Source organism: Protobothrops mucrosquamatus, unplaced genomic scaffold (genome assembly GCF_001527695.2).
Source record: "Protobothrops mucrosquamatus isolate PMUCROS unplaced genomic scaffold, P.Mucros_1.0 scaffold1268, whole genome shotgun sequence".
Classification (NCBI taxonomy): domain Eukaryota; kingdom Metazoa; phylum Chordata; class Lepidosauria; order Squamata; family Viperidae; genus Protobothrops; species Protobothrops mucrosquamatus.
Genome location: NW_015387474.1, coordinates 212959 through 225651, shown reverse-complemented (window position 1 = coordinate 225651; position 12693 = coordinate 212959). Strand labels below are relative to the sequence as shown.

The 12693-nt window shown below is 41.4% G+C and overlaps 1 protein-coding gene across 1 annotated transcript in view; it reads left to right on the top strand.

Moving 5' to 3' along the window:
- Positions 1-12693, top strand: part of NFXL1 (nuclear transcription factor, X-box binding like 1) — a 66331-nt gene that overhangs the window by 14478 nt on the left and 39160 nt on the right. Inside the window, exons 6-12 of the mRNA XM_015821177.1 lie at positions 460-621; positions 1246-1346; positions 3635-3749; positions 4126-4250; positions 5438-5560; positions 7661-7751; positions 11353-11473. Of these exons, the coding sequence (XP_015676663.1) occupies positions 460-621; positions 1246-1346; positions 3635-3749; positions 4126-4250; positions 5438-5560; positions 7661-7751; positions 11353-11473 (838 nt within the window). The remainder of the gene's footprint in view (positions 1-459; positions 622-1245; positions 1347-3634; positions 3750-4125; positions 4251-5437; positions 5561-7660; positions 7752-11352; positions 11474-12693) is intronic.

The following is a 12693-nucleotide window of genomic DNA, read 5'->3' as shown; positions in this document are numbered from 1 at the left end:
CTTCAACTCCCAGAATTCCTGAGCCAGCCATGCTGAGGGGAAAGGGAGAGGTTTCCAAGCTGAGCCATGCTGACTCAGGAATTCTGGGAGTTGAAGTCCATAAGTCATAAAAGAGCCAAGGTTCCCTACCTCTGATCTAGGGCCTAGGCAGCTCAAATTAGCATGGGAGCCCCTCTCGCTCCCAGATGTCTGTTAAATTTCAAACAACATCAGTCATAGCTATCCACATCATTTATAAGTGATGTCCATCACAACGTCATTTGCAGTAAGACACCACCCACAAATGACGTTGTGCTTTAAAATTGCTTCCTCTGGACTACTTTTGATACAATAGACTTGTCTGTTATTTCCAGTGCTTGTGTGTATTAGAATTCTGGCCCATTACATCTGATGTCTATTAAACTGAAGTCATAGTTGTATTAATATGTTAACTTCTCAATGTTGGTTTTTGCTCCTTAGGTCCTTGTCCACCTTGTCCAAAGATGGTAATAATAACTTGCTACTGCAAAAAGGGTAAACCATTGCCACGGAGATGCAGCATGAAAGAGTGGTCGTGTCAACTTCCCTGTGGACGAAAATTGCCCTGTGGGCAACACAACTGTGGAAATCCTTGTCATCCAGGTGCAAATTGTACTGTTCAAAGTCTTTGGATAATTTCTTGTTGTATTACATTATGGTTCTTTTGTTGCTAGGGGTTATGAATAGATTTGATGTCTTACAAATCAAAGAAATAAAAGTTCTCTATTAATGAGATTTTTCCCTTTCCTCTACCCCATTGATGGCGAACCTTTTAGAGACCGAGTGCCCAAACTCCAACCCAAAACCCATTTATGTATCGTTGGGTGCCGGGTGGGCGTGGCCAATTGGGCAGGCATGGCCAATTGGGTGGGTGTGACCAATTGGGTGGGCGTGGCTGTGGTGGTAACGGCACACTGGGTGGGACTAAAAAGTTCAATCAATCAATTCCAACTTTGCGAGATCTTTTTTTTCCCTGCGAGAAGTTGAAATTGATTGATTGAACCTTTTTTTTTTGTACACGCCTAAAGCGAAAAGGTTTTATAAAACCCAACTGAAGGCCTAGGACTGGGGCTATGGCGCGTGTGTCCACAGAGAGGGCTCTGCGTGCCACTTGTGGCACGCGTGCCATAAGTTCGCCACCACGGCTCTACCCCCTTCAATGGGCATACATTTAAAATGTTCTCTTTCGATGCTGGTTTCTAATCCTTAGTTTCATCTCACTTTTAGGAGATTGCCAACCGTGTCCAAGAGTCAGTAAACAAAGTTGTGTCTGTGGTAAACAAATAGCAGAAAGGCAGTGTGCAAGTCCTTTCTGGCAATGTGATGTGGTAAGTTCCTTTATAAACAGCCGATCTGTTTACAATATTATTACCTATCATAATAACCCCCATAGTTCATTGTCCAGAAAAAAATGTGGATTAACAGTAAGAACAGAGGTTTTAAGATTGAAGTAGGGAAAAAAATGTTCCAGTTCAGATGTTCAGGAACTCAATACTGACAATTGCAGTGTGGCTTGTTGACACATACCTGCAGTGAATTTGAAATGATCTCCAATTCAGAATAGAGCTGGAAGGAACCCTGGAGATCTTCTAGTCCAACCCTCTGCTCAAGCAGGAGACCTATACCATTCCAGACAAGTAGTTGTCCAGTCTCTTCTTAAAAGCCTCCAGTGATGGAGCACTCACAACTTTTGACGGCAAGTCGTTCCACTGGTTAATTGTTCCCACTGTTAGGAAGTTTCTCCTTAATTCCAGGTTGCTTCGCTCCTTGATTAGTTTCCATCCATTGTGCCTTGTTCTGCCCTCTGGTGCTTTGGACAATAAGCTTGACTCCCTCTTCTTGGTGGCAGCCCCTCAAATACTGGAATACTGTTATCATGTCACCGCTAGTCCTTCTTTTCTCTAGCCTGGCCATTTCCAACTCCTGCAACTGTTCTTCATGTTTTAGTCTCCAGGCCTTTAATCTCCCATCTGCAGACCTTTCCTTGTTCAGCTATCATAATGATGAGAATTTTCCTAGTTACAATATCAATATTTTTGTACTGAAAGAGTCAAATTTAGTTGACCTCTATTTGAAATACAAAGTGATGATGATGATGATGATGATGATGATGATGATGATGATGTTGGAAGGGACTTTCAAGGTCATCTAGTCCAACCCCCTTGCTCAGGCAGGAAACCCTATACCGTTTCAGACAAATGACTGTCCAGGATCTTCTTAAAAACTTCCAGTGTTGGAGCATTCACTGCTTCTGGAGGCAGGTTGTTCCACTGATTCATTGTTCTAACTATCAGGAAGTTTCTCCTTAGTTCTAGGTTGCTTCTCTCCTTGATTAGTTTCCATCCGTTGCTTCTTGTCCTGCCTGATCAAAGGAATGCATCTTCAAACTATTCAGCTAGAAACCAGATATAACTTAAAAGCTTTAGTCCAAACATGGGGGTGTTGATGAGCCTCTTAATGTCATTGGACTCCTATTTTCATTAATCTTAGCTACAATGGCCAATGATGGATAATCCTTGACTTAACAACAGTTTGTTTAGTGACTAAGTTACAGTGATACTGAAAAAAGTGACTGATGTCCGTTTTTCACACGACTGTTCAACGTTCCCATGGTCACATGATCAAAATTCAGATGCTTGGTGACTGATTCCTATTTACTACGGTTGTAGAATCTTGGGGTCATGTGATCACCTTTTGCGACCTTTTGACAAGCAAGGTCGATGGGGAAGCCAGCTTCACTTAACCGTGTTATTAACAGCTGCAGTGATTCACTTAACAACTGTGGCAGGAAAGGTTGTAAAATGGGGCAAAACTCACTTGGCAACTGTCTTGCTTAGTAACAGCTCAGTTGTGGTCGTATGTTGGGGACTATCTGTATTCAGAGATGTTACCCAACAACATAACTTATGAACTAGAGTTTTCCCATCTTTATTCCATGATATAGGACAGGTCCCCCCAGTCCCATTAGTTTCCTTCACTCCCATTAATTCCTCACTGGAAAATTGTTTATGCTGATTGGGGATTATAGGACTGTAGTCTAAAACATTAGTAGACCAGGTCTTGCTGTGGAGCTTTCAATAATTTATTTCTATGTTTTAATTTTTTATGTACTAACGCAGTGATGGCGAACCTTTTAGGGACCGAGTGACCAAAAACTGCCCCGTCCCCCGCTTCACCCCCGCCCCACCTGCCTGCCTGCAAAGCCACCCACCACCTCCACGGCCCGCCTCAGCAGATTGCCCTGGCGGCCCTGCAGCGCCATGGCGGCCACGCCCTCCGCCCGCACCCCACAGCATCATCTGCGCACGACAGGGTGCGAGGGCGGAGTCTACCTGGCTGCCATGTCCTTGGCTATGCTGTTCCGTGCGGGCCGTGCCCGGGGGCAACTCTCCTCTGGGGGGGCTGCTGGTGAGGAGGGGGCCACGGGGGGAGGCGGGGCTGGGCCGACGGCACGCATGCCCATAGAGCGGGCTCTGAGTGCCGCCTCTGGCACGCATGCCATAGGTTCGCCACCACTGTACTAACGTATTTGGAGAACTTACTTTTTCTTCTTGTATTTTGTTGAGAAGTTTCTATCCCCCTTAACTTGCAATTGCTGTGTGTATTTTCTCATCAGATTTGTGGACGAACCTTGTCTTGTGGTTATCATGTCTGTGAACAAATTTGTCATGGCGGCTCCTGTGGTGAATGTCCCAGATCTGGGAAAAGGTCTTGTCCTTGTGGAAAATCAAGTAAGTTTCCTCCTCCGCTGTTTTTTTTTTATTCACCTGTGAAGTTATTTGATTAATACAATTTTCCTAAAACAGTTGTGATTCAAATTGCATTAAAAACGAGCGAAAGACAGAAAAATGAAATTAGTTAAAACTCTACAAAGAACTGGGTTATTGAAAAGTTGCTGAAAGGGATGTCCAGCACTTTTGCCTGGTACTGTTTACCCACTTGATCATGGCGGTAAAAATCAAGATTTTCAAAACAACACCATGTCTTGAAGCAATACACTTCTTTTAGATAAATGCAAAAAACACGTGAAAATACCACCTTGCTTTTTTTCCATCGGTATATTAAATGGCTACAATTTGTATAGTTTCAATTTCATTTTTATTTTAGAATTTTCTTTGCCGTGTACTGAAGATGTGCCTACTTGTGGAGATAGTTGTGACAAAGATCTTGAATGTGGGATTCACAGATGTTCACAACGCTGCCATCGAGGTGCTTGCGAAATTTGTAGACAGGTTAGAATTTTCTTCCCCTTTAGGTTCTTTTGAATAGATTCGCATTGTTTTATTTTGAAAGGTCTTCTTTCAGTGTATATTCCTGAGGCACTAAATTCTTTTTCCTTCACACATTCACTTCTCACTGAGTCCAAAAACTTCCTATCTCCATTATTTCTAGGTGTGAACTAAGAGGCTTCCACATCTTGTATTTTCTAGTTTCTTTTGTTCAAAAACAAGATAATGCTCAAGTAATTATGTGAAAAAATGGCTTGGGGAAATGTTTAGGAGCATATTTAAATGAAGCTGATTCAAAAACGGATAGTCCTTGACTTACAACAGTTCATTAGTGTCCATTTGAAGTTATGACAACATTAAAAAAGTGACTTATGACCATTTTTTTCATAGGACCGTTGCAGCATCCGTGTGGTCCCTTGATCAAAATTCAGATGCTTGGCAACTGACTCATATTTATGATGGTTGCAGTGACCCCGGGTCACGTGATCCCCTTTTGCGACCATCTGACTAGGCAGGTCAATGGGGAAGCGTGATTTACTTAATAACCATATTATTAACTTAACAGTGCAGTGATTCGCTTAGCATCTGTGGCAAGAAAGGTCATAAAATGGGGCAAAACTCACTTAACAAAAGTCTCGCTTAGCCTCAGAAATTTTCGGCTGAATTCTGGTCCTGTAATGGCATTATAATTAATCACATTATAATATAATACATAATTACCTGGAACGTCATTCATACTGAATAAGACAGGAACAATGTGTGAATAACTGGTTCAAAATCAGTAAAAGGGGGATCCCCATAAACTATTTTTCCCCCAGAAATTGAGTGAGAGATTATTCCAAAATGTTAATGTATACTGAGGTAAAATAAATAATAATTATATAAATTTAAGGGTTTTTTCCTCTCAGTTGTGAGACTATTTTAATCTGCTCATTTTTTCCTTTAAAGCAGACATGTCAAACTTGCGACGTCATGTGACATCGCGCAACATATCGGGACGGTTTTGCCATTGTCGGCAATGGGGTGAGCGCGCTTCTGGATGACGCATCTGGCCCACGGGCCGGCAGTTTGACACCCCTGCTTTAAAGGGTTATTTTTGCATATCATCCAATTTTTTATCAGTTAAGTAACTAGATTTTGACCTGCATAATGCATGCCAGCTTTAGTTTCTTTCCATTGTACCTTAATAGGAAGTTGAAAAGCAGTGTCGTTGTGGGAAGCATATGAAACAGATGCCCTGCCATAAGCCATACCTCTGTGACACCAAGTGTACAAAAATACGGGATTGTCAAAAACACCAGTGCAAAAGAAAGGTAAATGTTGGAGATGAGTGCTGTATTTTAGAACAAAATTGACATTTAATGTTGAAATTCCTTTTGGGTCTATGAAACCATGTGATTGCATGCAGAAATATGCTGAAAAAGAATACAAAGCAGCTTCCACGTTTCCTGGTACGTGAAATAATCTTGTATGTGAAATGTATGTTTTTTAAAGCTGCGTTTTCATTTAAAAAAAAAATTAGGAATAATGTTATTCAAGAAATAATGGTATTTCCATTTCAAAGGAAGGGCAGCAGACTCTGAAGACAATGATTTTTATTGAATAAGATTATGAAGAATCTGAAAGGAAAATAATACTTCGCTGCTAAGATAGGAATTTTTCCTGTGAATACACTGGCGTTCATTAAAAAATGAAATTCTGATGCCTGCTCTCAAAAGAATACACACACACATACTCATACACATACATGTACAAATATATACACTCTCTCTTCTGTCTCTCCTCTCTCTCTCTTTTTATATATACATATATATGTATTTGTTTTCGTAGATTTTCATGGGTACAGGTATGTAGGTCTTGGCGTATTCGGGTCTTTTCCCGTGTAAGATTGAGAGTATCTTGGCGGCGTTTCGACGAGGTCCCACTCGTCATCTTCAGGCTAGGGTGTTCGGCTTCGTGCTTGTGCTGAATATTCCACAAACAATAACAGCCAACCAATCCACACAGCCAACCAATCCACCTACAGCAACTAAGCCAGCACTCCACACACCCCCCCACACCAATATTTATAGAGAGACGGCAGCTCCGATCACACTTTGCTTGCACAAGCATGAAGCCGAAGAGCCCAGCCTGAAGATGACGAGTGGGACCTCGTCAAAACGTCGCCAAGATACTCTCAATCTTACATGGGAAAAGACCCGAATACGCCAAGACCTATATATATGTATATATATATACACACACACAAACATGCATACAAACACAGACATACATATATACATATACGTATACATATACATACATACATACATACATACATACATACATATATATATATATATATATATATATATATATATATATGTTCAAAGTCAGTCAATAGACGTGAGCACCAGGGAATAAATAATTTAATAATAATAATTTAGAGATAAAAGTTCTTAACACAGAACAGACTGATTTATATTTGGTAGACCGGGTGCCTCACCCAATATATATATATTTTCCATATATATATATGGAAAAAAGACTTGAGAGTTAACAAGGTTGGTACTGTAAGGTATAAAGCAATTTAGAAAGCTATTTGCTTTTTACCAAATCTAGTTGGCAAATAATGGAATTTAAGGTAGTGTTTTTCAAACTTGGCAACTTTGAGATGTGTGTACTTTGACTCTCAGAATTCCCCCGCCAGCATGTTGGCAAGAGGGACAAAATGTTGATTTAAGGGGAAAAAAATAGAAAATGCTGAAGGCTTTCCTGCTGCTATGTTGCACATTTATTATCCCTTTTAAAATCAATCCCTCTCTCCCTTGAATCCTCTGTTTTGTGTTCCCTCTGTACAAAAGAGGGAAAATTCGTAGATCTAGATCTAGATCTGTTTACAGAAGTGTTAAAAGACACCGGTAGAAAAGGTATAAGGGCCACTTCTTTCCTCAGGCTTTGTCAGGATTGAATATGCTGAGGGAATGGAGTTATTCCAAATAAAATCAATTATTAACATAACTTTTGTTAATGATAATTTCATTTATTTGTTCATTTATTTATATAGGTAGTCTTCACGTTATGGCTACAGTGGAGCCTGCTCATCATGGTCATAACTCATGATGATCATAAATCAGGTGATACGTGTGACTGACCTGATTTTATGGCCTTTTTTGTGACTCATCATGGTTGTTAAGCAACCAGGCACAGGTTGAGGACTATTGGTAAATCATATTTATATGGCCACCCATCTCACAAAATCTGACTATTGATGGTGTTCAGTAAAACCTATGTATGCTTGTTCATGAATCTTACGTATGCTTGCTTAGAACTAAGTCCTGCTGCACATAATAGCATTTAGTCAGGGAAATCTGCATAGACTTGCAATTTCTTATAGCAGTCTCTATATCTGAGAACTTATATCTTTGATACAGTGTTGTCCTGCAAATTGTCCACCATGTGACCAAGTCTGTGCTCGAATGTTAGGATGTCGTAACCACAAGTGTCCTTCAGTCTGCCACAGAGGTAAGAATGTGCTGGAAATCCTGCTTACAACCTTTTAAACCAGGGGTAGTCAACCTTGGCTCTTTTATGACTCGTGGACTTCAACTCCCAGAATTCTGGGAGTTGAAGTCCATGAGTCATAAAAGAGCCAAGGTTGACTACCTCTCTTTTAAACTAAATGGCGCCCGAGTCCTTGCTTGCAGTTGCGAAACATTTACTGCACACAATCACAGATAAAGCCAACCTTTGAAATTTCAGCCCAAGCGCCATGAAAATGCATCATTCACAGATTGACCCTTGAATTTTCAACTGTGGCAATAGGTTGTTGTTGTTAATTGCGAAGTCGTGTCCGACCCATCGCGACCCCATGGACAACGTTCCTCCAGGTCTTCCTGTCCTCTACCATCTTCTGGAGTCCATTTAAGTTCATGCCTACTGCTTCAGTATCAAACCACACTATTTTAAAGCTGTGGTGCACTTTAAAAAAAACAACAACTGAGCTCTGATCTGCAGAAAAACCAAACCCAAATTTGGAGGTGTATTTTGAAATCTAAAATTCTGTCTTATCTGTGATAAGGTACGGTAGGTTAAAACCTCTCACTCCAGTTTAATTGCCTTGTTAATTTTCTTTCTTGATAAGTCTGTGTCAAGAGATGAGACAGGAATGAAACATCTTAAAGAATAAATAGTAAAAAAAATCCCCACTAGCTCTAATAACATCATTTAAGTTGTTTCTTATTTTTAATGCCTTGAATTAAATAGTTGGATGGGAAAAAAATTACAGAACACGAGGAACAGTTTGTTTAGCATTTATCATATTGATGAAAATTGCACAAGAATAATCCTATAATTTAGTTGCTAGTTTTCGGCTTGAGGAAAACATGGCTCAGACATTGAGATGATGAATAAGCTTTCCACATTATTATTAGCTTCCATTGTATCGCCTGCTCACAGAAAGTCCTTCAGATTTGTTTGGAGAAACAAATGAGGTAGAAAGATTAATTTTGGGCCAATCAAAAACAGATGCTTTGTGGCCACTTTTGATTGAAAAGAGGTTCCACATAGAAGCCAGAAATCTAATGGGTTCTCTTCTGAACTTTTAAGAAATTACAGAAAGATAGCTCTTAGTATAATTGTTCTAATACAGATAGTCCTCGACTTACAACAGTTCATTTAGCGACCGTTTGAAGTTACAACAGCACTGAAAAAAGTGACTTCTCATTTTTCACACTTACGACCATTGCAGCATCCCCATGGTCATTTGATTTACATTTGGATGCTTGACAACTGACTCACATTTATGACGGTTGCAGTGTCCCTTTTCGCGACCTTCTGACAAGCGAAGTGAATGGGGAAGCCAGATTCACATAAAACCCGTGTTACTAATTTAAGAACTGTGGTGATTCACTTAACAAAAGTGGCAAGAAAAGTTTAAAGTGGGGCAAAACTCACTTAACAAATTTCTCACTTAGCAACATAAACTTTGGGCTCGATTGTAGTCGTAAGTTGATGACTACCTGTAGATGATTAATGTAAAGTTAAAGGTTTCCCTGTCAGTTGTGACTGACTCTAGGGCAGGGCAGGGGTAGGCAACCTTGGCTCTTTTATGACTCGTGGACTTCAACTCCCAGAATTCCTGAGCCAGCCATGCTGAGGGGAAAGGGAGAGGTTTCCAAGCTGAGCCATGCTGGCTCAGGAATTCTGGGAGTTGAAGTCCACGAGTCATAAAAGAGCCCAAGGTTGCCTACCCCTGGTCTACGGCATGGTGCTCCTCTCTGTTTCTTGGCCGAGGGAGCCAGTGTTGTCCAAAGACAATTTTTGTGGTCATGTGGCCAGCATGGTTATATGCCAAAGGTGCATGAAACGCCGTTACCTTCCTATTGAAGGTACCTATTTATCTACTCGCATTTGCATGCTTTCAAAGTGCTAGTTAGGCAGGAGCTGGAGCAAGGACAGGAGCTCACCCCGTTGCTCAGAACTCAGTCTCGAACCCAGGCTGTCAGCTGTTCAGCTGAAGAGCTCAGTGTATTTAACTGCTGAGCCATCCTGCCCTGTTTAATATTTTTTTTTCAATAAAACTTTTTATTAATTTTTCAACTAACCCGCCCCCCAAAGTCTTAATACAAATATGGTATACAATAATAAAAAAAAATACAGACATAAAAATTTCAGAGCAGCTCAGCAGCCCCCCCCCTGCATCCACCCTCTCTTTCACCCTTCCTACCTACTTCCCTCCTCCCCTCCTATCCTCCTACCTACACCTCTCTCCTCTCTTCCAGCCACCCCACAGATCCCACCTCCTTCCTTTCCTCATCCTTCGGATGCAGTTTGGGGGTACCAGCCAAGCATCTCCTTTTCATAAAACTTTACATTATTTCTCTACAACATTTTAATACACCAACTTTTACATATCTCTACCCTCCTTCATCCCCCCTCCCCCCCCGGACTTCCCAGAACTGAGTACAGGGTTAAGCACATATCATCCCAAGTCTAATTAAAACTACCCAACCATGATACAATCAAATATAAACATACTTTAACTCTAAAAACAAATAAACAAATATCAACTTAACATAACCATAAGATATATACAATAACTATATAATGAATAATAATATAATTACATAAATTATAAATAAATAAAAATAATATAAAGTCTACTCAAAAGCTATATAATATTTATTCATCTCATACTTTCTCTGAATATAATCTATCCATCTTCTCCAAACCAAAATAAATTTTTCTTGAGATTGATCTTTCAAGTATGCGGAAATCTTAGCCATTTCTGCAAAGTACGACACCTTCATTCTCCAGTCATCCATAGTAGGTAATGCATTCTTCTTCCAGTTTTGAGCCCTGTTTAATATTTAATATATGATTATTCATGAATAATTATTGATTGAGATGCATTGTAAATATGTAATAGATAATCGCTGAGCCATCCCGCCTCCTTTAACCATTTAATACAGGGGTCTCCAACCCCTGAGATGCGGACTGACATCGGGCCACCGCATGCCAGAAACTGGGGCGTGCAAACAAGCGAAGCCCCATCCGCGGGACAGGCACCGTGGAAAACCAGGCCCCCTCCAATCTACTGGAAAAACCTCTCTCCTCGAAATTGGTCCCTGGTTCCCAAAAGGTTGGGGGCCACTGATTTAATAGATGATTATTCATGAATAATATTGATTGAGATGCATTGTAAATAGGTAATAGATAACCACTGAGCCATCGCACCTCCTTTAATCATTTAATAGATGATTATTCATGAATAATTATTGGCTGAGATGCATTGTAAATATGTAATAGACACACGTGATTCAAATCTCTGAATGAAGGTCTCGTATGGTCTTCACCAGGGGTCTTCAAACTTGGCCCTTTTATGACTTGTGGACTTCAACTCCCAGAATTCCTCAGCCAGGCTGAGGAAATCTGGGAGTTGAAGTCCACAAGTCACAAAAGGGCCAAGTTTGAAGACCCCTGGTCTTGACTGTGTGCCTGATATAATTAGTCTCAGTTGCTTTGATCGGGAGAGATGAGGCGTGATAGCTACCAGTGGTTTTCCAAAATTTGTTAATTGTCTTATTTCTAAACTGGTAATTTATAACACATATATTAATTTTAGGCAGCTGCTATCCATGCCCTGAAACTGTGGATGTGAAGTGCAATTGTGGTAAAACGGTTCTCAAAGTACCTTGTGGGAGAGAACGTACCACCAAAGCTCCCAGATGCAAAGAATTCTGCAAGTTAGTATTCATTTGTTTTATTATTATTATTATTTTCTTAAATTAAGCTTTTAGAGCCAGGGGTCTTCAAACTTGGCCCTTTTATGACTTGTGGACTTCAACTCCCAGAATTCCTCAGCCAGGCACACGTGCCTGGCTGAGGAATTCTGGGAGTTGAAGTCCACAAGTCATAAAAGGGCCAAGTTTGAAGACCCCTGTTGTAGAGCATATAACAACACATTTTATGAACTTGCGAACGTTGGGAACTTTTAATTCCAAATTTTAATGAACTGCAGCTTATAGCCACAAAGCTTTGAATTGCTGTCCTTTTGGGAGAACGGGGTTGCTTTGAGTCAGTGTTGACTCTTGTCCACAGGTCCTTTCAGGTTTCTTAGCAAAATCTCCAGCTTGCTCTCACCCGCTTCCTGGGGTTGAGAGGGAGATAGTTTGGTGTAGCGCTTGAGGCACCAGGCTAGAAACCAGGAGTCCATGAGTTCTAGTCCTACCTTAGGCATGAAGTCAACTGTGTAACCTTCTGCCAGTCACTTTCTCTCAGTCCTAGAAACAAGGTAATGGCAAACCACTGAAAAACCATCCCAAGAAAACGGCAGAAAACTGTATCCGTATCCTCCATGAGTTGTCACTGAATTTTCTGATAGCAAATTCTGTAGTTTGACTCCGTTTGAACAAAATTGTCCGTCCTTGGTTTCACTGGACTGCCCAGTGAATTTATGAGAGGAGAAATTGCGATTGCTTCATTCTCACCATTAATAATTTTTATGACTCTCTATCACAGTGATGGCGAACCTTTTAGAGACTGAGTGCCCAAAAACTGACCTCGTCCCTGCTCCACCCCCTGCCCTGCCCCCACTCCGCCCCACCCTTCCTGCCTGCAGGACCACTCACCGCCTCCAGGGCCCGCCGCAGATCGCCCAGGCAGCTCAGCAGCTCCATGGCAGCCACGCCTTCTGCCCACCCACCGCAGCATCAACTGTGCGCGTTGGGGCGTGAGGGCAGAGTCTTGTCTACACTGCCTGGTTGCCATGTCCTTGGCTGCGCTGCTCCGTGTGGGCCACGCTCAGGGGCGACTCTCCTCCAGGGAGGCTGCTGGAGAGGAGGGGATCACGGGTGGAGGCAAGGCTGGGGCAACGGCACGTGTGCCAACAGAGAGGGCTCCGAGTGCCGCCTCTGGCACCCATGCCATAGGTTCGTCACCACTGCTCTAACATATACACCATCTT